The sequence below is a fragment of the Dermacentor albipictus genome, chromosome 4, assembly GCF_038994185.2.
Source record: "Dermacentor albipictus isolate Rhodes 1998 colony chromosome 4, USDA_Dalb.pri_finalv2, whole genome shotgun sequence".
Classification (NCBI taxonomy): domain Eukaryota; kingdom Metazoa; phylum Arthropoda; class Arachnida; order Ixodida; family Ixodidae; genus Dermacentor; species Dermacentor albipictus.
This window is the reverse complement of record NC_091824.1, coordinates 174,310,467-174,337,886: the sequence shown is the minus strand read 5'-3', so window position 1 is coordinate 174,337,886 and position 27,420 is coordinate 174,310,467. Positions and strand designations below refer to the sequence as shown.

The 27,420-nt window shown below is 47.3% G+C and overlaps 1 protein-coding gene across 6 annotated transcripts in view; it reads right to left on the bottom strand.

Moving 5' to 3' along the window:
- The window catches only part of LOC135913605 (rho guanine nucleotide exchange factor 11-like), a 253,038-nt gene that overhangs the window by 20,362 nt on the left and 205,256 nt on the right, over positions 1–27,420 (bottom strand). For all 6 annotated transcript variants that reach the window (XM_065446119.2, XM_065446121.2, XM_070537837.1 and 3 more), the window contains 4 exons: positions 20,790–21,056; positions 11,949–12,430; positions 8,938–9,239; positions 4,796–4,905 (listed from right to left, as the gene is read on the bottom strand). In XM_065446119.2, the coding sequence (XP_065302191.2) occupies positions 4,796–4,905; positions 8,938–9,239; positions 11,949–12,430; positions 20,790–21,056 (1,161 nt within the window). The remainder of the gene's footprint in view (positions 1–4,795; positions 4,906–8,937; positions 9,240–11,948; positions 12,431–20,789; positions 21,057–27,420) is intronic.

The window sequence follows — 27,420 nt, the reverse complement described above, 5'->3', positions numbered from 1 at the left end:
TCGTCGGTACGAGAGCCACGTGGTCTACATCCTGGGAGAGCAAGGCTTAGCACCCGCGACGCATTGGCAAGCCTCAAGTGAGTGAGCATGGAAGCCTCGTGGTTGGTCCGAATTTCTTATGTAAATAGCTTCTTCTATCTCTTTGACTCTGTTGAAGTCACGGCTCTTGGAGCCGGGTGGCCACGTGCCACGGGTGCCGCTATGGGCTGACTGGTATTGCGGCCTGGCACTGGGCGCTCCGACACCGTCTCGGACGGTGGGTGCCGTCAACTCGGATGCTGTGTGCAGCAAACGGGGTAGGGCCACCTAACAGAGCTGACGTCTCCTTGCGGCTGCCTGTATTGCGGCCATTTTGGGTGTTGTTTTTTGGATGCCGGTTGTTGTTAGGGTAGCGACGCTTCAGACCTAAGGCTTTACGAAGCTGCCTGTCACACGTGGAGGGACACAACCTGGTAAACCGGGGCGTTGAGGTGTTGCACTTGGCTTCCCTCATTCTAGATAGCCTCGCATGAATTGAAATTACTCGTTCGACTCAAGGAAGCGAGCTTCGTTCATGTGAACTTAGCATCTGAGTAGCTGCGCGATTTTTTGCTAGCCGAGTTGAACATCGTACCGCGTGGGCGATGAGCGTGCAGAATTCCTCTGCCTTGCGCTACTTTAGTGTTTGCCGAGTGTGTTGAGTGTACGCAGCGTGATTGGAGTCACCCCTGGTTTGCTGTCACCTGCACATCGTCTGCGCTGCTGCCCCGGACTATGACTGAGCCATCCCGGGATGTGGTGATGCTGTGGCCAGTTTGGCACAGAGACTTCGGCGGCCGCCTGTGTCCAGCTCGCAACCCTCGGCGGCAGAGAAAAGAGCCGGCGGTCACCGACAACTACTGTGGCTCTCGCCAGCAGGGCGCATCGGCGCGAGTTACGCTTGCTCGTGCCGACTACTGCGTCGCTGTTTCCGGAGTCCTGGCCTGGAATCTTGTCATCGAGTCTGCAGAGCTGCTGCTGTGACCAGTGGACGCTAGCGGTGTACCCCAAGGACAATGTCTGCTCGCACGTTATGGACAGCGTGGGGACATTTCCTTGGCGCGGCCAATGTTGCATGTACTACCTTGTTCGCGAAGCACGCGTTGATGTTAGACCGTGTGACATGTTTCGCCGGAATTTGTAGTGATTTAAGGTTGGGGGGATGTGGGGATACGCGACTCTCACGTGTCCCCTGATATGTCGTTTTCCCCGCATAGCTCCTGTCTCCTGTAATTCGGCATCACCGCGTGGCCTGGGGCCCGCGGCAGTCGATGTGGTAACGCCGCCTCGCAGTGGGGTTACTTGGGCGCGGAAAGGAGAAGGCTCTTCCTCTTTGGCTGCGATCGGCAAGCGGCGCGGACCTTCCGTGCGTGCATCGATCCATGCTTCTGCGAGACCGTCTCGCGTGGCCTCCTTCGAACGTGCCACCGTTCGCGTGACAGTACACGCGAACGACCAGGAGTTGGGATCCAGCATGGGGTGAACATATTCGCTCGCTATCCGGTCGCAGTGAGTAGCACTTCCGCAATTTGTCACGCGGCCATTGGCATGTTTTGTGGATAGCAACTCGGCTAGCAGGCATTGATCTATGAAAGGTGCAATAAATGCCCTTGTGATTGTTTGCACTACTGTGTTGTCGTTCCTTTGTCCCAAGAGCACGGGTGAGAATCCCACAGCGCGTGAAGCCACATCAACATCATTTCGGTGCTTTGCCAGAGCGTTGTGGTGTTGTGCAAGCAAGGACTCACGTCATGCCGAAGCTCGGATAAAAAAGATGCTGGGTGCTCAGCATACAAGAAAAATTAGATGTCATTCGTGCTATCGAACGTGACACGAAGTCGGCACTGGCACGCGACAGGGATCTACTGTTGACTATGGTGTGTGGCTTTTGGAATGCGAACCAGTTCCTCGGCAGCGCTGCTGCGACCGCGAAGAGATGTCGGCTACGAGGTTCGACTTTCTGCCATCGTTGCCTTTGTTTTTGCAGAAGTGTCGCCTAGCGACAGTGATGAGGACGACACGGAAAGCGACGACACGGAAAGTGACAGCACGGGCGATTCAGGCCCGACAGTGACAGAAGCTGTGCGTTACATCAGCCTCATGAATGCAATCGTCGCTACGAGAACAGGCCCTCACAATAAAAAAGGCACCCCGCGACTTTTGCAATGCTACTGCACCTGTGCATGAAGAATATGAAAAGCCAACGAGGAATCCGCCATGCGAGTGTTTGCCGAGGGGGCTGGCTGAATTGCTGGCTCGCAGCTTCAGTAAGTTTGAGGCCGCTGTCGTTGCTACAAAGCCGCCGCAGCATCAAACGAATATAACACTTTTGCTGCGTGAAGTGAATAAATACTGCATATTTTTTCCCCATTCATCGCACTCTCCGAGTTTCGTTTTTGACAGGTAAGTGGGCAATTTCATGCTATATTGGGGGGACGTGGTGATTAAAAGTTATCATTACTTATTTATGAACCAAACTTGATAAAAATTGGCATGCTTATTTAGTTTCTTTTCCTGATTCTAAAAACGCAGTTATTTTTTCTGTAGGTTATTTCGTTACATAATAATTAGGAAAACAATGTCTTTTACAATGTCCTTTGTTCTTACTACAATTGACAAATAACTGCTGCACAAAAACAGGCAAATGACATATGGACCAATAGCAGGAAGCACAAGCTTCCCAACATAGGAAAAACTGTTATGATTAGATCAATACTTCTTACTTTACAGTGCACTGAACTCTACAGTTTTGAACATGGCCATGCATTAGTCACACAAAAGACAAAATTTTAAACATTTTAGACAAAGAAACTTGAAAAACTGCTTCCTATGTATGGTGCTCCAAACATCTAGCCTCATGCTACAAAAGAAGAATTAATATTATATCTATGATAGCTACTGGTATATCATAGTAAATGTCTTGCTGGGTGTGCAAAATAAGTATTTCGAGAAAATCAAGAAAACAAATGCCACATTTAATTGTGAAGAGTCACAAATGTGTACACATACACATTCCCAAAACATTAGTAGGCTCCTGGGGCATAGTCAGTTTGGGCATTAGCACCTCTGTGGTGCTTTTTGAATAAGCACTGCACATTTTCTGCCGATGCACGCTTGTGTTCAGATGCTACATTACCGTATTTACTTGCATAATGATCGCACTTTTTTTGGCAGAAAAACTGACGCAAATTCAGGGGTGCGATCATTACGCGAGTCAAATTTCCCGCGAAAAGAAAAAAAAATTGTTTTTTCGTCCCGCGTTTGCTGCGGGATGTGGGTGCGGGACAGCAAAACAAAAATGGCAGCCAGCGGAGCAAGCTGAACGTGCCGAACGCGATGTTTTTTTTTCTTCTTGTGAGTACCTTACGTGCATTGAAACAGTTTCTTCCGTATCAGTGATGAATGGCAAGTTTGCGGCAATAACATAGCCATGTCCACTCTGAGGGGACAGAAATAGATGGGTGTGCTTAGCTGCCCGTGACATACAAACGCATGGCCGGTGTGCTGCAAAAACTGGCACCTGTCTTCACTACTATCCTAATCCGGCACGTTTCCGCTAAGGTCGGGCGAATATCTTGGCTGTGTTACAAGCGTCGGCGTAGAATAGGGTACACCTTTAACGTATCAGTGTAAACGTGGCTATTATCATTGCCACGCACGATATGTTGCGTGCCCACGAGTGCAGATGAAAAGAATCGAAAGGCGCCCTTTTTTGTTTTTGTTGACCACAACCATTATAAAGCCTACCCATAATAAAGGCAAGTTTGGTTGTACTTCTTTTTGTCATGGAAGTGCGGAAAGTGATGAAAGTAATGAAATGAGGCATCTACTTAAGAATGTTTGGTGCGTGCAAACTGCTTGGCTTGTCTTGAAGGGTCGTTTGCATAGCATTCGACAGATGGTAAGCGCGATCATTATTAGCTAGACTTGGCACACGACATATCGCTGCAGCAAGTTCGGGTGCGATCATTACACGGGAAATAAAAAAAAATCGAATTTTGATGACAAAATTCAGGGGTGCAATCATCACGCGAGTGCGATCATTATGCGAGTAAATACAATATATAGATCTATAATAAGGAATTTGCGAATGTATCGAAGTATCTTGAATTATGGGACTTTACGTGCCAAAACCACTTTCTGATAATGAGGTGCGCCGTAGTGCGGGACTCCGGAAATTTAGACCAGGTGGGAATCTTTAACGTGCACCTATATCTACGTACACGGGTGTTTTCACGTTTCGCCCCCATTGAAATGCAGCCGCCGTGGCAGATCAAAGTATCTTAATATACACATGGAAAGTATTGTATTGGATATAATAATTGTGATAGCATCTTGCATTTGTATCTCATATATTTGTTGCTCGAGTATCTTGTATCGTATCATAATACAGTTGCAAAGTATCTTTGCCCAGCCCTGGCGGTCGGCGAAGGGGTCTGACTGGGGGTGGTGGCGAGGCTGCAGACATGCAGACCGCCCCTTATGAGACTGTCTCCGCAACGTCTTTCAGCCGCCTTGCTTTCCGAGAACAACAGGGCCTGGTGGTGACGGCGTTCGTCGCTTACACCTTAATAAAATATTGTGAGTGTATAACTTCATCCAACAACGAAAGCAATTATGAAGGCTTGCCATTTGCACTGTTACAGCTGGACTGATATGTGAACCTCTCTAGTTGCTAGTTTAAATGTAAGTGCTCAAATCAAACTTCAGAAATGGCGCCACAATGAAGAATCACATGGTCCTCTGCTTGAAAAAAAGACAAAAACATGTTGCTTGCCTCAGCCATGTGAACATAGTCTTCACTGGGAATTCTCAGGATCTCTGCAAGAAGTGCCTGCTTCTCAGCCAGCGCTGAGAGCACCTGTTGGTCCTGGCGCCGAAGTTGCTCTGGAGCAGCAAAGGAGAGACAATGATCAACCGAACACGACATCAGCATATGAGATGACATACATGCACTGAGCCTGCAATAACAGTTGCCCAGTTGAGATTTTATCAAACTTCTCCGATGCAAAATTACCGTATAAACCGTATACAGGTCGAGTGGGAATATAGGTCGACCTCTTTACCTTGAAGTGAAGAAAATAGAAAAACATAGAAAAGAAGCAAATATTGCCGAAATGCATTTATTTGCAACGTTGGCTGCGTCCCTGGACCACCGGAGCTGCGACTTTGGTCCGAACTTTCATCAGCGTCGTCGGAAGACGATTCTTTGTCTCTCACCACCTCCCACGGTGCGTCGTCCTCGGTTCAATTTAGCGTGTTGCTTATGCAGCACTTCTTAAAAGCCTTCTGCACCATTGCATCTGGAAGGGAACGCCAGGCCGACAACACCCAGCTGCAGACAGTCGCAAGCGGAGGCCTTTGTAGGCGACCCGTCGGCATCTTCGGATTGTCGCCGGCCATCCGCTCATTGTACTCCTGTCGCACTCTGTCCTTAAACGGCTTGTTAGTACAACGTCGAGTGGCTGAAGGGTAGACGTCATTCCACCAGGAACGATGATGAGGTCGGTCCTAGCTTCCGTGAGCGCGCGCTTTACTGATTCTGTCAGGTGACCGCGAAACGCATCCAAAACTAGCATGCTCCGATGACGCAGCAGTGCACCGGGCCGGCAATTCCACACCACGTGAACAGATTCAAGCATCATAGCCTCGTCCATGTACCCTATCTCATTCACTCGCACAACACCTGAAGGGAAGGCTTCCTTCGTCATGGTTTTTCTTTTGAAAATGACAAAAGGAGGCAACTTTCTGCCATCTGCCATGCACGCAAGCATGACAGTGAAGCGCGAGTGCTCACTTCCTGTCGACAGAAGTTTCACTTCTTTGGCATTGCGTTCGCTGACCGTGGTAGCCGAAGGCATATCAAACCAGTCAGGGGTCTCGTCAGCGTTCGCAATTAGTCCGAGCATGTAATCGTGCTCCTCTTGAGGCAGAATCACATACTGCTGGAAACTGACGAGCTTATCGGCGAACTCCTCTGGCAGCTTCTGGCATATAGATGTGCGGCGGCGGAGAGAACATCCCTTGCGCCTCATAAAACGACGCACCCATGACTTCGGTGCGCTGAACTCTTCTCGGCGTAGTCCGGCTTCACGCACAAGCTCCAAAGCTTTGCATTGAATTGAATGCAAAATCACGGGAAGTGACCGCGCGCAAAGTCCGCAAGTGCGTCCTCAAGCTGTGGATGTACTGCACGACGTCCGCAAAAGGACATTTTGCTTGGTTTGCACGCGAACAACTTATCTTCCTGTCCACACCAATACCGCACCCTCTTCTCCGAAACGCCGAACATGCGCTGAGCGGATATGTTCCCGTTCGTTTCAGCGAACTCTATAACTTTCTCCTTGAAAGCCGCTGTAAACTGCCTCCGCATGCCGCTACACATTGCTAACGCGGAATTGCACACGAGGTCAAACAAAACAGTGCATGCGAAGACTAACAGCCAGGGAACGAAAAAAAAACACAACGCAGGCAATCGCGTTTGGATGTCGATACGGCTTTGGCTATCAGTTCGCGAACAGGTACGCCGCGGGTTGCCAGACTGCGACTCGCATTCTGCTAATGGCCGCTATATAAGACGAGGGGCGACTTTCACTTGCTGTCTTTAAAGGGAAGCTGAAAGGTTTTCCAGAAAAAATGAGTGAACATGTGTACATAATGGTTTTCAACCCTCCGAATTCGAATATCTTATCGAAATTGAGCGAAAGAAAGCGCAAATATATTTTATTTCGACGAAAAGTGCAGCAGCGGACACGCCCAGCTCGCGCGTCTCGTTTCCGCATGTGATAGGTCGGGCGACCCGTGACGTCAACTTTAGCGACCGACCGCTGCCGCTCCACATGAACCGCGGTGCCAGGTAGTTGGTGCCAAAATGGAAAATTAAGAGGTAATGGAAAATTTAGAGACACTGCGTTTTTCTGAAGAGTTCAGCGTTGCTCCCTACATGTACATGTACGAGCCGATTGCAAAGAGCCAGCCTCTCGAAGAAGCAAACGATGCTGGTGCGAGCAGTGCTTTCGACGAGAACGAAAGCGAAGTCTTGGGATCTCCTTGTGTTGGAAATGCTCTTTGGTGAGTATGTTTTTTGCAAAGCGATCTAGTGATCTCGCCGATCTTTCGCCGATCTAGTGAGCTCGTTTCCGGTCAAACAACTGCAGTGTTGTGTTCCTGCATGCCTCCTCGTGGAACGTAAGCGGGGATGCGATCGTCGGCATTTGTGCGCTGTCCAAAGCTGTCGGCAACCTACAAAGACGGTTCAAACGCGTGAAAAGCTTCCCGGTTCATGCAGTACGTGTAGTGACCTTCATCTGTGCGCCATCCGCACACTACTCGTAACCGAAGTCGTAAAGGCGGCGAATTCCGTCAGCTACGTGAGACGGTCGGTTTCTCGCTGTGCGCGAGAGACGGGGGGAGCGTAGCGTCCTGGCGTGCGCCGGCTTTCCAGCACATGCAAACTCTACATTTGCACTGCGTTATGCTATAGCTGCATGCAGGCTGTTTTACAACACACGTGCAAATAGAAAATTCGCGGCGCTTTGCGACGAAACCTGCGTCGAGGGCGGGAAATAAACATGCACCTTCCGTTCAGCGTGCTAACATGAAGGAGCTCACAGTAAATCAAAATCCAGGTTTGGGCGAGTTCGTGTATTCATAAGGCCTTCCAACACCAGTTATCATCACTCAGTCCGCACTCGTGCCGTCTTTGTTTTCATTGCTCCGATATTTTCGTGCTGCGTTTAGAAAGCCTGCTAGTGGAAATTCTGGTGATAATCGTCGTCACGGAAGTGGTTGGAGCACAGCAGTGTTGTTCTTGAGGGCTTGAAATTCTTTCGCTTTACAGCAGCCTCCCACTTCCTTAAAAGCTTCTTGTCTTGTGGGAAGCAATGGAAGACAACATCGTCGCGGCCGCTGGTGTTCGTGCAACCGTAGGCTGCACAGAAAGACGGCATGATCGGCCCACCACATCAGTTGATGCTGCGCACGTTGACCACCACTCTACATACACACAGACGCACCAACAAAGAAATGCAGGGTCGATCGAAGCAGATTACGACGGCACGCACGCAGAAACAAGCACGGTCAGGCACGGTCGTGCAGGCTGCGAAGGAGCAAAACACTAAAGTTGACGTCACAACACCGCGGTTTCCGGTCTCCGCTCGCATCGTCAGCGTCAGCAGCAGCGCGCGGCATTCGACGGGGGGTGGAGCTACAGCGCAATTTCAAACGACGATTACGTCGCTCCTATTTGAAAAAAAAAAACCAAAATTTGACCTACATGGTTTATAAGGTTCCCGCATCCGTTTATGAGCGTCTTATTGAATTCGACAGACTCTTCAGCTTCCCTTTAAGAAAAAATCTCGACTTTTATTCCGGTTTATACAGTAGTAGAAACATGTTTAGGACAGTAGAACAAACAATCATTTCAGCCTAATTCTTTAAAGTTTACATTGTCATTTGTTTACGAACACTTATAAAAGTGTGATAATGTAAGTGGGAGCACTTGTGTTATCAGCAGTTCCTTGTCATAATGTGATTATGTCATTATTACAGTGATGCACAGGCTCTGCACATGCCTGAAAAAGATTTTATTTATGTGCTGCTGCAAGCCTCCAGTTTTATACTCCCATGGATGTACGCTTTCCCAGCAAGCAACAGCAAGAAACCAAAGGAAACAGAGAATGGAAAGCAGTCTTCAATTTTTGCTTCATTGCTATGAGGAGACCATAATGAATGCTACGCACACAACAGCAAGCCCTTAGTGCAGAGAGAGTACTGATATTACTTTCTTGAATAATAGTTAATGAGCCTGCTGGCAACCAACGTACAAAAAGGCTGTCATGTTCATTCGAGCTCACATATGCTCATTTGCAAACCCGATGCAGTGTTGGATATGCAAAATGCACAAAAATGCAGACCTACCAATGGGAGTGAGCACAGGTGTGGCTGTTTCACAGGGAGCACTGGGCACCACCACCACCTCTTGGAAATCAACCAGGGATAGGCCTCCCTGGGCCACTGTAGGTGTTGCCACTGGAGCACCGGCCAGCACCCCCTGTTCTTTGTCAGGGCCCTCCTCCTTGGCAGGTTCTTCCTTGTCACTCCTCTCCGTCTGTTCTGCCACCGAGGCTGGAGGCGTTGTCTCCTCATCTTCTCTGCTCCCTCCTTCTTCCTTGTCCGTAGGCACCTCTTCTTCCTCGTCCTCATGGTCTGCAACACCAGTGCTGGGAAAAGACAAGTGGTCACGGCGGAACAACAATGGTCAACAAAGGGACCACTGGTAGGATGTCGTCAAGTTCCAAATAGCACATTTACACAATTATAAAGCGGGCTTTCTTTCACAAGCACGAGCTTACATACAGGAACCTTTCCAAGCTGTCAGCTGAACACACATCACAATGTGCTCAATGGCAAGTGAAGTGTCAAAGCCTGTGTGCAACTTTCCATCAAAGTGGAGAGTAGGGCCCATCTGTTGATATAGCAAATAATGTGCCACATCGAATGGCACACTGAGCCAATGAAAGCTTGGCAGTTACAGGTTGAAGACCTGCTGTTACAGGTGTGGCCTACTGCAAGTGCTCATGCAGCATGTCCCTGCGATTATTCACGGACAAGTGCTGTCATGGCAGACGGCAGGCTGCTTCAACTGTACGTTCTGATTATTTCAAGATGAAAGGCTTGTGGAATGCCCTTCACACAGCTATACTCGCGGACAACTTTCTGCGGCAATGAAGGGAAAGCTACAGAGGCAAAGCACACACAAAAGAGAGCGCTTCTGAAAAGAGTACCGTGTTTTCATCCACATTAGTTTAAGCTCTAAAAGAGAAAACATAAACACCTTATTAGCAAAAGTTAACTTATTTTGCGGCCTTTACCTTCCGCGTCTCGGCAAACGCAAAACCATCGTACATTGAAGCTGCGTCGATTCAGCGTCTGTTCCGAGCAACCAAAAGCACTGTCAAACGCTGGCCGACTACATGGCGCGGTAACACACGTGCAGAATCTCCGTCTCTGTAGCTTTCCCTTCACTGCCACAGAAAGTTGTCCATGAGTGTAGTTACACTTGTGCTCACCAGTATACACTCGTGCCTGTCTACATTAAATGCGAATTACTGCACTGGTACTGCAGTTAATTTTCTGCCAGCTCCAATCTAAATCTAAATCTAAATCTAAATCCAATCTAAAGGTTCATTTCATGCCAATTTAGGAACCGTACCACAACATCATGCAGGGATTTGAACTCCAGGCTTTGTCTGATTAGACCTTATTATGCAGTCAAGATACAATACAATTCTGCACAGCAACTTTGGCAAGGGTTCAACTTTTCCCTGCAGTAAGCATCGAGTCGTTTGCTGTACATGAAAGGATGCATGTACAGAGTATTTTCGTTACAGTACGGTCCACTCTTAGAGGGAACACGCGAGCGCATGGCCAACGGCCTGCACGGTGCTAACTGGCAGTGAGGTTTGCAAATGCGGCACATGTGTATAGAGTCGCAAGGGCAGCACGTGCCCCACTTCATCTGCTACTTCTCCGCGACTGCACTTGGCAAGCGCTTTACATGGTGCGATTTATCAAGCCACTATTCTGCCTGCTGCTTGTAGGGTAATCAGCAAGCAGAATCTCGATAAGCTAGTCGTAAGTTTTTCACATAGCGCTCGCAGCAACTGGCCACTTGTTATAACAGACAAGGCCTTAATTGAAGCCAGATGCAGCAAGCATACCAAGCTTGCCCTTCCACCACAAGATGTCTACCTATTCAACAAGCAGGAGGCAGAGTTAGTATCAGTTGCTTCACACTGTGAAAAAAACATTCGTGAGCCATTCCACTCTGCGAAGGTGGATGACCAGCGAAGCTGTTGAGTGCACGACACAGAGGCGACACAGAATTTTGAACAAAGGTACAAGCATATTTATTGTCCTTATCTGTGGTCATTGTGATGCTATAGGTACATGCACACATTTGCTTATCACCTCTGTTACTAAATGTGTCTGTCACGCAAGACAATGAATGGCTCATTCCCCCCCGTGAATGCGGCCTCCCCATTATGATGATGGAAGAGAAGCAAAATTCTACATGGGAATGACGAGCGGCAACAGAGCCAGCTATGAAACACGACAACAATGAACTCATTAGCAGTGGCATGAGCGCGGTTGCGCCGAGGGGCGCCAACGAGCCAGCTGTGGAAGAAAACGACAACGATCGAGAGACTGCTAATGATGACAGCTCGGGTCCCATACGTGACAAAAATTGTTCAAGGACGCGTTACAGGTCCCATAGCCCACAGAAGTATGTGCCATTGAGCTTGAACCCTTTCTGCACAATCACCAGGATCGGCTAGTTTCTGCACACAGATGCCACGAAGCCCCAGACCTTAGCCATATACAGCTTCACTCTAAAAAATAAGCTGGAAGGGTCAGGGCTTGCTAGCATGCGCCGAGCGCTGGGGCGGAGAAGTAGCAGACGACGCGGGGCACACACCGCCTTATGAATCTATGCGCATGCTCCACGCTTCCAAATCTCGCCAGCAGTTAGCACTCCACAGACCGCTGGCCACGTGCTCGCATTTTCCCTCTGAAAGTGGACCGTACTGTACAGTTACAGGCAATATGCAGCCAAAACAAGGTGCCATGTAGCCTGTGCACTACCATGACTCTTCCTACATTTGCTAAAAAGTACTGTACAGTTACAGGCAATATGCAGACAAAACAAGGTGCCATGTAGCCTGTGCACTACCATGACTCTTCCTACATCTGGTAAAAAAAGATGAATGTAGCAGGCAGAAATTAAGAGAAAAAATTATGCATGAAAGGGGAAAACCTCCATGCGAGCACAGCGCGCAAACCACTTGATGTGGTCTTGTTATTTTCACATGCTCTTGTGCTTTCATCTTTTTTCCAGTACAAATGAGCCATTCTCATAAGAGACTTACTCGAGCACTGTAGGTGTGTCCTCCGAGGGCGTTTCAGGAGCGTGCTTGCCTTCGTCATCGCCAGGGGGCGCGTGTGCCCGTGTGGCAGCGGCAATGTGCTCGAGCCACCCACGTTTCTCAACGGCCGACGCGGCAGCGAACTCCCACATGGCACGCTGCTCAGGTTCCGTGTCAAGGAGGAAGAAGGCACGCGGGTCAGTGGCAACATCACGGGCATGCAGGTGCTGCAGCCGCATGACGGGGCACTGTAGCATGCGGTCCTCTGCTGTGGCAGTCGGCAGGCTCACGGAATAGAAGCGTAGCACCAGCCGCTCACTACCATCTTGGCGCTGAAGAACCAGCAATAGATCCTCTAGCAGCACCAGCTGGACATCAAGTGGCTTCTGACGTGGCAGCCGCATTGTTAGTGCACCCTCATGCACCAGTCGGTGTCGCTTGAGGTCAAGATGCCTGTACACTGGGCTCAGGGGGTGGTTCTCTACCTAAAAGCGATCCAAGGGTGCTTTTCTCAATATATAACGTACAGCAAGCACTCATTAACTCCAAATCTGATATCTCAAAATATAAGTTAAATAGAAATTTTCTCTTGGCACACTGTTAAATCCACGTGTTTTCCACCCCTTATCGCGAATAGTTTTTGAGGCGGACTCCGAATATTTAAACATGTCGAGTAAGAAAATACCAAGAAATAGTCGATTACAAAAAAATTTTCATACTTGGTGGAAAACAGGGATCACAATACTGTAGTGGTGCCTTCTGCTCGATCCTATGCCACTTTTACCATCCGCCATTGAAGGCTGGCCAATCCAATTGATAAGGCAGGCGCAGTGTTGCTCTGACCACACAGCACAAAAAGGAATAGCACCGTAAAAAGCGTCGTTACGAAATGGCAGCCCTGAATTCTGCTGCTGCAGCAACTTCCGACTAACGAAGCAGCGAACTCACTAGCCGAGCCAGGCGCTGCACATTCCAGCTTATTCTTTTGCCCGTTTGTCCATCACCACTCACGTGCACTTGCTAAAATGGTTTAGCTCCCAAGAGCGTGACAAACGAGGGTTTTTTTTATTGAAGGCACAGACTCGACATACTCTCTTTAGAAGGGCGAGAATGGGTTTCGAAGCCTTCTTTAACGCTTCGTTAACTAATTTCAATTAACTCTTTCAGCGCTCCTAACGCTTGACAGGCCATTTAGAAGTACAAATATATATTTTATTTTTCACTGACTACTTTCTACAACGTCTATTTTAGTGCACATGGATAATTTGGTTTTGGAGCTACAAAACTATGTTTGGTAGTTTTCTTTTTTATTTATTTATGGCAGTCCACATATAGCGATGATCAGTTCCAATGATTGGATTTTTCTTTCTTGATAGCATTATGACTGTACTGTATTGCTTCTGGGAACAATGAAGCAATGACTACCGTATTTACTCACGTAATGATCGCACCCCTGAAGTTTGCCGTCAAAATTCGATTTTATTCTTCTTTCCCATGTAATGATCGCACCCCGAACTTGTTGCAGTGATATGTCGTGTGCCAAGTCTATCTAATGATGATCGTGCTGTCCACCTCTCGAATGCCACGCGAACAACTTTTCAAGACATACCAACTGGTCTGCATGCACCAAACATTCTTAAGCAGATGCTCCATTTCATTCCTTTCATCACTTTCCGCACTTCCATGAAAAAAAAAAGACACTACAACCAAACTTACCTTGCTTTATTATTTGTAGGCTTTATAATGGTTTTGGTAAAGTACAACAACAACAACAACAACAACAACAACAAAAAAGCGCCTTTCGATTCTTTTCGTCTGCACTCGTGGGCAGGCAACAAATCACGAGCGACAATGATAGTGGCCACATTTCCACTGATACGTTAGCAGTGTACCCTATTCATACACCGACGCTTGTAACACAGCTAAGATATTTGCCCACATTAGGATTGTTGTGAAGACAAATGCCGCAGTTTCTACAGCACGCCCACCATGTGTTTGTATGTCACTGGCAGCTATGCGTGCCCACCTTTGTTTCCGGCCCCTCGAAGTGGACATGGCTATGTCATTGTCACGAACTTGCCGATATTTACGATATTATTCATTACTGATACGGAAGAAACTGTTTCAAGGTGCATAATGTATTCACGAGAAGAAAAACATTCGCATTCGGCGTTTTCGGCTTGCTCCGCCGGCTGCCTTTTTTTTTTGTCCCGCACTGTACAGAAGCAGCCGCCTGCTTGTTGACATGTTGTCATCCCGCAGCAAATGCGAGATGAAAAAAATTTTTTTTCCCTTCGCGGCAAATTTAACCCGCTTAATGATTGCACCCCTGAATTTGCCAGTATCGCCAAAATATTGTTTTAGGCACATACCAAGACACTAGGATGAATAAGGTTCACAATGGTGAGAATGGTTCCTTGGTATGACAAGTATTAACAATTGTACAGCACTTCAAGGTGTTGTGTTCAAAATGTGGATAATTTATCATTTAAAGTACAGCCAAGAAAAAGATACTGAACCAAAACTTGAAAATCTGTGCCTGCCATTAAGTGCATTATATTATAGCGTCATGAAGCAAAACATTTGTTTATAAGTGCCCCGATGGCCGAGACATTGCTCCTCAAGTTTGCACCGAGCCCAAAATGCAAAAGAGAGCTCACTGTAATCAGATACAATTAATATTTTGAAATACAGTGAAACCTTGTTACTACAAACACCACATTAACAAACTTTTCAGATTAGTGAACCATTTAGAAATCCCCAGCGGACTTCTTATGGTTGCAATGTAAAAATATTGCAGTACTAGTATGAACTTCAGGGTACCAAACTTTTCAGAATGACGATAGTTATTCAGTTTCCACGTCGTGTTAACAATGCCTCGGTACTACGAACTAATATTCCGAAATCTGGCTAAATTCAGAGCTCGAACTACTGTGACGCAAGCTAAGGCACAAGAAAAGACTGGCCACGGCGTCACTTGCAAACAAAAGTCTATTTGGAAGCTGACCGTCATCGCCTATGTCCACTGCCTGTCCCATAGGTTGAAAAAGTTGGCATCTCGCTATGGAATGAACATAGTTTTCTCCGTGAAAAATAAGCTCGTCACCATTTGTTCAGCCATATGCAGGCTTAGTGAAAGATCACGCACCCGCACTACAGATGTAAACAATAGGTCTGGTTGCAGTGTTAATCATGTAAACAATTTCATTTCATGCTCAACTTCAGTGGTGTATTCTCTTCAGTGGTTCTTTCTCTTGTGGAAAAGCATATACCGTATTTACACGATTGTAATACCGTATTTACGCAACCACTCTTTTTAAATTTGAAAATCTCAAGTGGGGAAGGTCGACTTACAATCGAAACCAAAACATGGCACCACCAAAAAAGCGAGACCAAGGGGAGCTACCACGCAGTTACAATTTTATGTTTGCTCTATGGCCCTACCCGTAGCTTTTCACTATCCCACGTGTTTGTTCGCTTTTCGGAAGGGTTTTTCAACATTTTTGAGAGTTTTACAGTGCACACAACAGTCATGGGGGAGTGTCGATAATTGATGGAAGCGCCACTGTTCCATTCACGGCGGCACTCTCAGAACGGCGGCGCTTGTGGGGAGTATCGGTAGTTCATGGAAGAGCAGACACCGCTAGTGGGTTTCTCTTTCCATGTTGCGCTTAGCTTTCTCTATAGTTTGACGAAAGGCATTGGTTTGATGCATTCCACTTGACTGCCGGCTACATGCTACTTCTATGCTTTCTCAGTCATCATGAGTGCTCCAAGCCCAATAATCATTCAGTACTTGTTCCCAGCAGTGTTCAAGAGGGCTGCCATCCTTTACGCAGAAGAAAAGAATCACTCCGCAGCAGGCCGCAAGTTCAATGTTTCTGAACGGGTGGTGCGAGAGTGGCGACTGCAGTGAAGCGAAATTTTCACCTTTGACAGCAAGTGAGGAATTTCCCACGTGCCAAAGTCTGGGCACCTTTCGGAGCTGTAGGCTAAGCTTGCGTCGTACGTTGCTGAAATGCGTGATAGGTCCCTGCCACTGAAGTGCGACATGGTCATGAAACAAGCCTGGATCTTCGTCTTTTTAAGGACCTGCTCCGCCGTGAGTACAACGAGTGGCTGGCGGCAGAAGACCGCGAAATTACACCAACCGCACCTGTCAAAAGAGCCTCCCTGATGGCTGCGTGTGGCTGGGTGCATTCGGCGTGGGCTGCTGTTCCGCAAGATGTAGTGGTGCAGTCATTTGCCAAATGTTAAATTTCGCTGGACGACGACGTGTTGTGGGACCGTAGCAACGATGATGATGGCAGCACTAGTGAAGACTAGTAGTCCAATGACCATGTCAGCTACTAATAAATTTTCTTTATCGTATGCACCCTCGGGTATGCTCTCCTTCTTTTTATTTTTTCCTGTCACACGATATGGGGGGTCGAGTTACATTTGAGTCAACCTACAATCGTGTAAATACAGTATGGCCCAACCTGGCTAACACTAGGCTGAAAGAGCATTCCAATTCCAGGAAAGGGATTGTGCATACACATCTTGCAATACACTAAGAGATTGCGACTCCCAAGGTAAATGCACACCAAAGTTTGATGATACTACAGCCCTTTTTAAGCAGAAAGATCGAACAACAAGAGAAGTTGTAGAGGCTCACGATAAAGAAAATGGGGGCAGGGTATGCCAGTCGTGCTTTTATAGCACTTTATGACACTGAAAAATCTTTTCTAGATACGACCCAACATGTGGAAATATTTTGGTGAGCTAACATCAATAAATACAGTGCAGACCACTTATAACGTAACAACCTTTAGCGCGGGACCGGTTATAGCATGGTTTTTTTTTTACCACCCATATATCTCCCATAGAACTCAATGTATAGGCGGACCATTTATTGCGTAGGCATGCGAAGCAGAATACCAGTTATAGCGCAGTTCCTTTAGGCGCGCGACCATGAAATTGGCGCACGCAGCACGGCCTTTTCTTGGAGGCGTTGAGCATGGCCCACATAATCGCACGGTTGCCAGGTGCGCAATGCAGAGAAGGGGGAGCGCGGGCGCGCATGGACACCACTGGCGAAAAGCGAAACAAAAAGGAGGAGAAGGACGGGAGACTTTATAGGCAGGCGGGCAAGTGTTTTCGTCACTATAGCAGCGTCCAATCAGGGCGGCGTCTTCAAGTGGTGTGAGAAAGAGGCATGCCTTATTGCAGGAGACGAAGGAATGTTGTGTTATAAGGGACATAGAAAGTGGGCTGAAGAAGGCGTCGGTGGCGGCCAAACACGGCATTTCCGACACAACCATGTCGACCATATACAAGAACAGGGACAAATTGTGGCAGCAACTGCAGCAAGATTCGTCTTCCCTGTCAAGGAAGAGAATACGTACGTCAAAGTACGAAGACACAGCGCTCTTCAGATGGTTCCGTGAAGTTAGGGCTCAGCGCATGCCAGTGAGTGGCTCCATGCTCCAACAAAAAGCCAAGTACCTTGGTGCTCTTTTAGGCAACGACGACTTCAACCCACTTAATGGATGGATCCAGCGATTCAAGGATCACATGGCATCAGCTGCAAAGTGGTGTGCGGTGAAAGCGGTGAAGTAAACGACGAGTCCATTGAAGTCTGGCTTCGCTTAAACTTGCAAACCATGCTGTCCACGTATACGGACAGAGACGTATACAATGCCGATGAAGCTGGCGCATTTTGTAACCTTCTGCCCAACCGCACTCTTGCGCTGAGGCAAAGCCTGCTCTGGCCGTAAGGCCTCAAAAGAGCGCATAACTGTGTTGTTCTGCGCTAACATGGATGGAAGCGACAAGCGCCGCCTGTTTGTCATTGGAAAATCAGCGAGGCAACATTGCTTTAAAAAGCGAGAGTGCCTGTCAGTGACACACAAATCCAACAAAAAAGCGTGGATGATGCAAGACATATTCACAAGCTGGCTTTGCAAGTTCGATGAAGACATGGTGTTAGAGAAGCGACAGGTCGTGCTCATTCTCGACAATTGCGCAGCCCACAACATCAAGCCAAAGTTTACCGCAGTTGAGTTTCTGCCTGCCAACACGACTGCAAAATGTCAGTTGCTCGACCAGGGTGTCAACGCAACCGTAATAGCACTTTACAAAAAACGCATCTGCGAAAGAGCTTTGCTGAGCATGCAGCAGCAGCAGCCTCTTAACGTGAATTTAAGGGGCGCGATTGATATGGTTATCGTTCGTTTCGTGGTGGCAGGTAAAAGCCACTACAATAAGCAAGTGCTTCAACAAAGCAGGCTTCGTGCGCAATGCACAGGCTCCTGTCGCCGATGAGATGGTCAACACCGACGACGTGTGGTCCGGCCTCGAAAGCAAGTTTGTTTCCGCCACAGACACCTTCCAAGAATATGTCTATGCCGGCGAGTTGGAGCTTCCTGTCTGCAAGGAAGCGAGCATGGATGATGCGATCGTCGCAGTCATGTGCGATAGCGCGGAGCTTGCAACTGAAGACGAGTCGGACGATGGTGGCAACCGGACGCCAGACCCAGATGTCCCGTGCAAAGATGCTTTATAATACCTCAGCAAAGTGAAGATGTACTGCGCGAAGAACAGTTTGAGTGAGAAAGCGCTTCAGTGCTTAAGCCTTGTAGAGGACGAAATTGTTCGAAACACTGTTAAAAAAATCTCCAGAAGAAAATAACAGCGTTCTTCCGCTAAAGCCGCACTTGTCAGAACTTGGTTTCTGTGCTATGTAGTGATTGTGTTGCCTGTGTGTATGAGTGAAATATGTAATAAATTGTGTTTGAAAGGTGGGTGGTTCGTCTGGCATAGGCAAAAGCTGAAAAAAGCATGCTTTGGTTATAACGCAGTACCGCTTAAAGCGCGGATTTTTATAACTCTCGCAACTTACGTTATAAGCGGTCTACACTGTAGTCATTTTTTTATTTTTGCTTTTACGCCGTTTGATGATGCTTGATGACATAGGACATGTTGGGTTTATACCATCTCTAACCTTCCAAATAAACTTTCAGTTGCAAGTAGCGCCATGTCCAGTCTTTTTTTGTGCCTTAGCTTGTGCCCCAGTAGTTTGCTCTCCGAATTTAGTCATGCTTCCATACCAACTCGTCCATTTTTCACTTCCGAAATCTGGAGATACTTAGATTCCTGTGTATCCTTCCCAGTAGCCGGAACAGTAGGCTAGCAGACGACAAGGCGCACAAAGCAGGCACCGCAACGCATTGGTTCGGAAAACCTGAGATGGTGCTTAAATAAATGAAAAAAAAAATGCAGGAGATAATTTTTAAATATCTATTTCGGAAGCAACGAAGCATCGGGTTTTGTGAGTGCATGCTGCGCCCAGGCATAGCCCCGGAGGCAGGCCTCTTCTTTCTGCACATGCCACTTTCTTTTGCGCTTCTTTCGGCGGCCTTACTAGCTACGCAGATGGAGAAATGTAGCCTCTGTGCTCGCGGGGATGCAACACTGTCGCACTTTCAACTTCCTGGATGGTGTCTTCTATGCTCGCCTGCGCTTTGGCATACTTCAGGTGTCCGCCTTGAGAAAGACATTTGCGGTGTCCATGGCAAGAAATGTGGGAAACAAACAAGAAACATTGTGCTTTGGAGGCGACATGGAGCTTCTTTCTTGAAGTAGTTTTCTCATTGTCTGCTTTGTACACGTCACTCTTAGTATACAGTGCTTCAGCAGTGCATGGCAGCAGAATATATGGAAACTGGCAACAGTGTAGGCAGAGAGCCAACAGTGACGTTTTTGTAGATAGCTCAAATGGTGGCAACTTATGGGCTGATGGATTGACAGCTGGAATGGTTAATTTTGGGGCTTTCACTACAACGACCTTTCAGAATAACAAATAATTTTCGGCAATCCCGCGTGATTCATTACATACAGATTTGACTGTATATTTAGTTTTTTAGGTGGTTAGTAGTCTTCCCACAGCTACCCGAATGCCATCTTCAAAAAATTAATTTTATCGCGATTTTGTTATCTCTAATTGATGTCCCTTCAGTGCAACCGAACTGAGGGCTCGCCAGCTGCCAACCAGCCAAGCTAGTGCACAATGCAGTAGATGCAGTCTCGGGTAGCGGCTCCAGCAGCTTCAGCATGACTGAGATAAGACGTGTTTATTCCTGAACCGGCGGCACCAAAGTGCACGAAATGTCGCAAGTGACGTTGGCTGCGCCATGACGCTAGGCTGTGAAGCGTCCACATCTGTGCTGTAAGTGACCATGTATTTTACACGCATAGTTTCAGCAAGATTGTGGCTTAATAATGACTCTCCTTATCCTTGCATGACGGTGAGGCATAAACAGCACGTCACTCGTGGACGTTGGCTAAAGGCATGAGAGTTCCACTCTTCCGCAGTTCTGTTTTGGGTTTTTAGCTAAGTGAAATTGTCCGGAATGCATTATATGCCGCGGAAATTTTTTTCGCAGAGGCTTAACAGAGACGGGCAATTTAGGTGGCACAATGACAAAAGGAACCCATGTACTGAAATGTGTGCTAGCACCAGCGAAATTTTCATCACAAATTTTTGAGAGATGGTAGGTGTAACTTACTTGTCTAATGCACTACAACAAGTGAAAGCTATGTTGTTTAAGCCAATCAAGAGCAATAACCAGAGAAATGGCTAGTTCCCTAGCTGCTGCGTATCTCTCAATTGCAACGTCACAGATTAGCAAAGCACAATAAGTGAGGCTTTTATATTTCTCTGAGATGTGTAACTGATTTACTGTGGTTCACAGAACCCATGGCTTTTGTTGCATTAGAGGGAAGTGTGCGAGGCGGAATATAGTTGCAGAACGCTTCTGCTTCAGTAACGGAAGGACCAACTGTCAGCGCAGCAAACCAGACCTTGTCCAAAGCACTCTTGTCCAGGCGCCGCTGAAGTTCGGCCAAGCGATGGGTGTTCTCAGCCTCGCGCACGGCCTGGTTGACGTGTGCCAGGATGCGCTTGGAGCACTGCAGGGCGTGCTGCAGCTGGGCATGCTCGGGTGAGCCCAGAGCACTGTGCTTGGCCACATTCTCAATGAGCAGCGGGTACTTGGTCAGCCTCTGGAAGCCTGCCGCAACCAAGTCCTTCAGCTGCAGCCGCCGACACAGCGGGTGCATCTCTGCATCCTGCATGCAAGAGTAGTCAGTCGCCATGCGCCCTACGGTTCATCAGGGTGGAACGAAAATTACACAATGCACCAGTGCTCAATTACGGAACAAGCCAAGGAAAACAATCACAGGCAGCACCCTTACACTGCCTCATCAGAACCTACACACAATACTCACACTTGCCTAGACTGATCCTGCCACAGCCTAGCTAGGTATAATGGCCAAGAAAAGCATGTGGGGACTTATGCATTACTTCCCTCATCTCTCTGGTCCTGGAACTATAGGGGTACCAAAAAGGAATGTTAAGATGTATTAGTAAATTATGTTTCTAGAATGCTGAAAAGCACATTCATAATGCAAGTATAGAGGCTTGCTAAGCCAGGAAATACACAGTAACAAAATACAAGCAGTGATGCCCTCTTGAGGTTCCTACACCAGTAGCTTCTTGAGACATGATGAATATTGAAAGCATCAACGCCTGTTTAGATAATCGCTTCTTGAACAAGGAGGACTCGAAAAAGAAAATGTGTATATACAATGGAACCCTGTTCATACGTTTTTCACCGCATCGGGAAGAAACAATGTAAAAGTGGCGAAAACGCAACAGTGAGGAATGCTCCAAAAATGAATGAAAACAGTGCAGCTTTTACTTGAAAGAATTTATTTTCGCAAAGTGAGTTTAGGATTCTAAAAAATCGAGAATGGAGGATTGCCGTTTCTTTTGCTCGCTAGAAAGCACCGCGTGTTTCTCAATAGCCTGAAACGCCGCACTACTGACACTGTCGCTTTGAGATGCGACGTACCTGTGGAGGAGGTCCAGAGCCGCGACGGCTTCTCCAAAGCCAGGATCTGCCAACTCCCTAGAATCTTGTGGCTCGTGCTTATCATCATCACATTCAGTGCCTTCACTTGTGACCAAGTTTGCAACGACCTCAGCGATGCTTTGGCACTCCTATGTCACAACGGCAGCATCCACGGCGATGTAGCCGTATGCGATTCCCGTGGCCCCCAACACATTCATAGCCTCAGTAAGCTCTTGACAGAAAAGAGGCTGCTTCCAACTCTTCATGTTCCATGGCAGTTTCCACTTCCCTATCCATGCAGAAGCCACAGCTCGCAAAGCAGTGCTGTACGGCTGATGCGCTTACTGCAGTCCATGCTGAAGCGACGTAGTGCATAGCGCCAAGTACAGAAATGGTCGTAGGCTGCTGTCCGCGATCAATATGCGCTGTGGGAACGCGCGACTCTCGCGCGTCCCCAGATATCTTGTTTCCCCCCATCTCCTGCAATCCCGCTTCGCCGTGTCGCCTGCGTGACGCCTGCGGTGGTCGATGTGGTTGAAGCGCAGAGCGAGAGATGGCGCGAGTGTTGCGCTGCAACTGGCGGGGTTATTTGGGTGCGGGAGCCGAAGGCCCCGCACCCAAATAACCTCTTGGGTTCTTGGGCCTCTTGGGTACGGAACAGCAAGCAGCCCAGACGTGCCGTGCCGCGCGTGCGCCGACCCATGCTTCTGCGAGACCGCCTCGCGTGGCCACCTTGGAATGCGCCACCGTTGGCGTGACCGTACACGCAAACGACCAGGCGTTGGGATCCAGCATGGGGCGAACATATTCGCTCGCTATCCGGTCGCGGTGAGTCGGACTTCTAGATTTGTCGCGCGTCCATCGGCATGTTTTGTGGATAGCAACTCGGCTAGCAGGCATTGATCTATGAAAGGTGCAATAAATGCCCTTGCGATTGTTTGCACTACTGTGTTGTCGTTCCTTTGTCCCAAGAGCATGGGTGTGAGAACCCCACAGTGCGAGACAGCGCTTCACAATGCACTTCCTGTAGGAATGCTTCAAGTTCTTTATGACGCCTGCATCCAATGGCTGCAAGAGGCTTGTAGTACGCACAGGGAAAAATACAAGCTCGACTCTCCAAAGAAATGGCGACTGTCTTGGGTGGACAATTGTGCTGCCCACAATTGTCCAGAAAGAGGAAAACACTCCTGCACTGGGAACTCATCTTGTAATAAAAGTACTGAAGAAATTCTTCTAACAAAGAACGAGTCATAAATGCATGACTTGCTTCTGTAGTGACATGGCAGTAGGCGAGTGATGTTCAAGCACCATGGGTTCCGATATTTACCGATTACTCATGGCTTCAGCTTGTCCGAGCCATCCCAGTTACAGCAAAGGAGCGCTGTCAATTGGTCTTTGCTGTGTTTGCCTTTGTGGCACGCTTTGCCCTTCAGGCTTAACGACTTCGATGGCTGCACCTGAAATAAGAGGCCTGTTTCGTCGGCATTATAAATGTCACGAGGATCATACCCCTCAATTATAGCAGATAGGGTGGCCTTCCAATCATCAGCTGTTACCAAATTCATGCTTGCTGCTTCTCTGCTTATCTTCTTATAAGTGATGCCGTGGCTCTTCCGGAAACGGTCGATCCAGCCATTCGACGCCGCAAAGTCAGTGACGCCCAGTCTGTCGGCTATCTCCATCGTCTTCTCGCATAAAATGCTGCCGTCGAGTTGACACCGGCATCGCGAGCTTGTTAAACCAGGTAAGAAGAGCTGTGTTGAGATTCCCGAACTTGGCACCCCAAGCCTGCTTAGCTTTTGGGCTGAAGAGTGTTGCATTCCCTTCTATCTTCACAAGCTTCGAGACGATGCTGTTAATCGGGGGCCCGGGTCTTTGGTACTAAAAATGCCAATTTTCTATTTTTATTTTACGCGTTCCCGACACGTTTCCGTGCCTATCTATGAAATTTAGTTACAAAATACCGCATAGTTTTTCTGTGATCGTAATCTAAAGATGCGAATCCGCAAGTTCTGCCTTTTAAATTGGGGACAAATTGCGCTCGATTTTCGATAACAATGAGATAAACTCGATAACTATGTGCTCTGCCAGTGCCATTTCGGTATCACTCGAAAGCTCACGTTTCTGGATTTCTTTATTCGTAAGCCGGCAACATTGCCAGCGTTGTGGTCATGGAAAAAACAACAGAAAAAGAAATTGGCGGCGCACGCTATTGGTGGCCAGGTTTAGCAATTTGACCTCCTCCAGTGCACTACATCTGAAGGCTTAATGTGACACTTGACACCTGCAAAAGATGCCGAGAGCGAGTGGGGCTATACTAATCCAGGTACAACCAAATTAGGAGGGCCCACTAAGCTTCAACACAGACACTCCCTCACCGGAACAGGAATTGGCCTCCCCCCCCTCCACCCCACCCCCCCCACCTCATGATGATTAACCCATAGCCCTCAGTCCCCAGCAGCTGCGGACCACCTGACCAAGGCGGCAGTCAGACCTGTAACGCAGAGGGTGCTAAGAATCTCTGAACCCGAACGGCCGCCAATGGAAACTGACCCTGACAACTTTTACCAGCCGAACTCTGTTCAGTGATGCTAGCTTAGCAGGACACTTTGAGGAGCTATCAGATATTGCTTGGGATATCATTGGCCTTAGCGAGATTAGGGGTGCGATCTTGTACGCGTTCCAAACTCGAACGGAGGCGGTTCGTTCTTTCCGTCGTGAAATTGGCGGTCCGTTCCGTTGCGTTCGTCCGATAGCAGACAACACGGAATGATTGACAGCAGATATCACTTCACAATTGACGTCATGGCGTTCTTCACCGTTCAAACTGACCAACCGTGTGCGGCTCGGTGGAACGGACCGCCTCCGTTCTATTTTGGAACGCGTACAAGATCGCACCCTAGAAGAACTGGTGAGGCTAATACAGTGCTGACTAATGGCCATGTCTTCTGCTATAAGGTCTCCCAGATAAGAAGCAATACAGGGCAGGATTTCTAATCCATAAGGACATAGCGAGCAACATTGACAAATTCTACAGCTTTAATGAGAGGGTAGCAGTAGTCGTAATCACTTATTAAGACGTATAGATTAAAGGTAATACAAGCCTACGCTTCAACATCCAGTCACGATGATGAAGTAGATCAGTTTTACGAAGATGTTGAATTAGCAATGAGAACAGTGCAAACTCAGTATACTGTAGTAATGGGTGACTTCAATGCAAAAGTGGAGAAAAAGACTGGTGAACAAGCAACTGGCAACTATGGCATCGATTCTAGGAACGCTAGAGGAGGGATGCTGGTAGAATTCGCAGAAAGGAATAAGCTTCGAATAATGAACACCTTTTTCAGGTAGCGTAGCAATGGAAAGTGGACCTGGAAAAGCCCTAATGGTGAAACAAGAAATGATATTGACTTCATAATTTCTGCCAACCCCAGCATAGTGCAGGATGTAGAAGTGATACGTAGGGTAAAGTGGAGTGATCATAGGTTAGTGAGATGTAGGATTTACCTCAATTTGAAGTGAGAAAGAGTAAAATTGGTCAAGAAGAAACAGGTCAACCTAGAGGCAGTAAGGGTAAAAGCAGACAAATTCAGGCTGGTGCTTGCAAGCACATATGCAGCCTTAGAACAGAGAGGTGAAGATTGCATAGAGGTAATGAATGAAACGGTAACTAGGCTGGCTTCAGAGGCAGCAATAAAAGTGGGAGGCAAGGCACCAAGGCAACCAGTAGGCAAGCTCTCCCAAGTAACAAAGGACCTAATAAAGAAACGACAAAGAATGAAAGTGTTAAACTCAAGAGTTAAGATAGAATTCGCGGAGCTATCAAAACTGATCAACAAGGCGAAAGTAAGTGATATCTGAAATAATAATGTCAGAAAGACTGAAGAAGCTGTAAGAAATGTACGCAGCCTGAAATCAGTGAGAAGGAAGCTTGGCATAGGAAAAACCAAGATGTATGCATTGAAAGATAAGCAGGGTAATATCATATTAGAGGTTGGATTGCGCAACATTTTGACGCGACACACAGAAGAGAAACATGGTGTGTGTTTCTCTTCAGTGTGTTTCGTCAAAATGTTGCGCAATCCAACCTGTAATATGCTATACCAACACGCCCAGTCGTCAACCTTGGCAGGGTAATATCATCAGCAATCTCAAAGATATAGTAAAAGCAGCATAAGAATTCTATACTGACCTGTACAATACCCAGAGGACTTGGGATAACTCCACTCGAAACAGTAATGAACAGGATACAGAAACTCCTCCTATAACTAGCGATGAGGTCAAAAGGGCGTTGCAAGGCATGAAATGGGGAAGAGCGGCAGAAGAAGATGGAACAGTCGATTTAACCAAAGATGGAAGAGACATAATTGCTTGGAGAACTGGCGGCTCTTTATACGAAGTGTCTATCTACTGCAAGAGTCCCAGAAAACTGGAAGGATGCAATCATCATACTAATCTACAAAAAGGGAGACGTTAAAGAATTGAAAAATTATAGGCCCATTAGCTTACTCCCAGTATTATAGAAAATATTCACCAAGATAATCTCCAACAGAATAAGGGCAACACTGGACTTCAGTCAACCAAGGGAACAGGCAGGCTTCAGGAAGGGATACTCTACTGTGTATCACATCCATGTCGTTAATCAGGTTATCGATAAATCCATTGAGTACAATAAGCCTCAACATATGGCTTTCATAGATTACGAAAAGGCATTTGATTCAGTAGAGATACCAGCAGTCATAGAGGCATTAGGTAATCAAGGAGTACAGAATGCTTATGCAAATACTTTGGAAAATATCTACATAGGTTCTACAGCTACCTTAATTTTACACAAGAAAAGCAGCAAGATACCTATAAAGAAAGGGGTCCGACAGGGAGAAACAATCTCTCCAATGCTATTGACTGCATGTTTGGAAGAAGCATTCATGCTATTACACTGGGAAAGCTTAAGAGTAAGGAGCAACGGTGAATATCTCAGCAACCTTCGGTTTGCAGATGACATTGTCCTGTTCAGCAACAGTGGGGACGAGTTAGAACAAATGATTGGGGACCTTAACAAAGAGTGTGTAAGAGTGGGGTTGAAGATTAATATGGAGAGGACAAAGATGATGAATAGCTGGGCAAATGTACAAGAGTTCAGGATCGCCAGTAAGCCTTTTGAGTATGCGAAAGAGTATGTTTACCTAGGTCAATTAATCTCAGGGAACCCTGATCATGAGAAGGAAATTCATAGAAAAATAAAAATGGGTTGGATCGCATATGGCAGACACTGTCAGCTCCTGACTGGAAGCTTACCGTTATCATTGAAAAGGAAGGTGTATAATCAGTGCATTTTACCGATGCTGACATATGGGGCAGAGTTTTGGAGACTGACAAAGAAGCTTGAGAACAAGTTAAGGACTGCACAAAGAACGATGGAACGAAGAATGCTAGGCATAACCTTGAGAGACAGAAAGAGAGAGGTTTGGATCAGGGAGCAACAGGGTATAGCCAATATTCTTATTGACAATATTCTTATTGATGTGGCAATTGAAGTGGTCAAAATGGTCAAACTTTTTTATTTTCCGATTTATTTATTT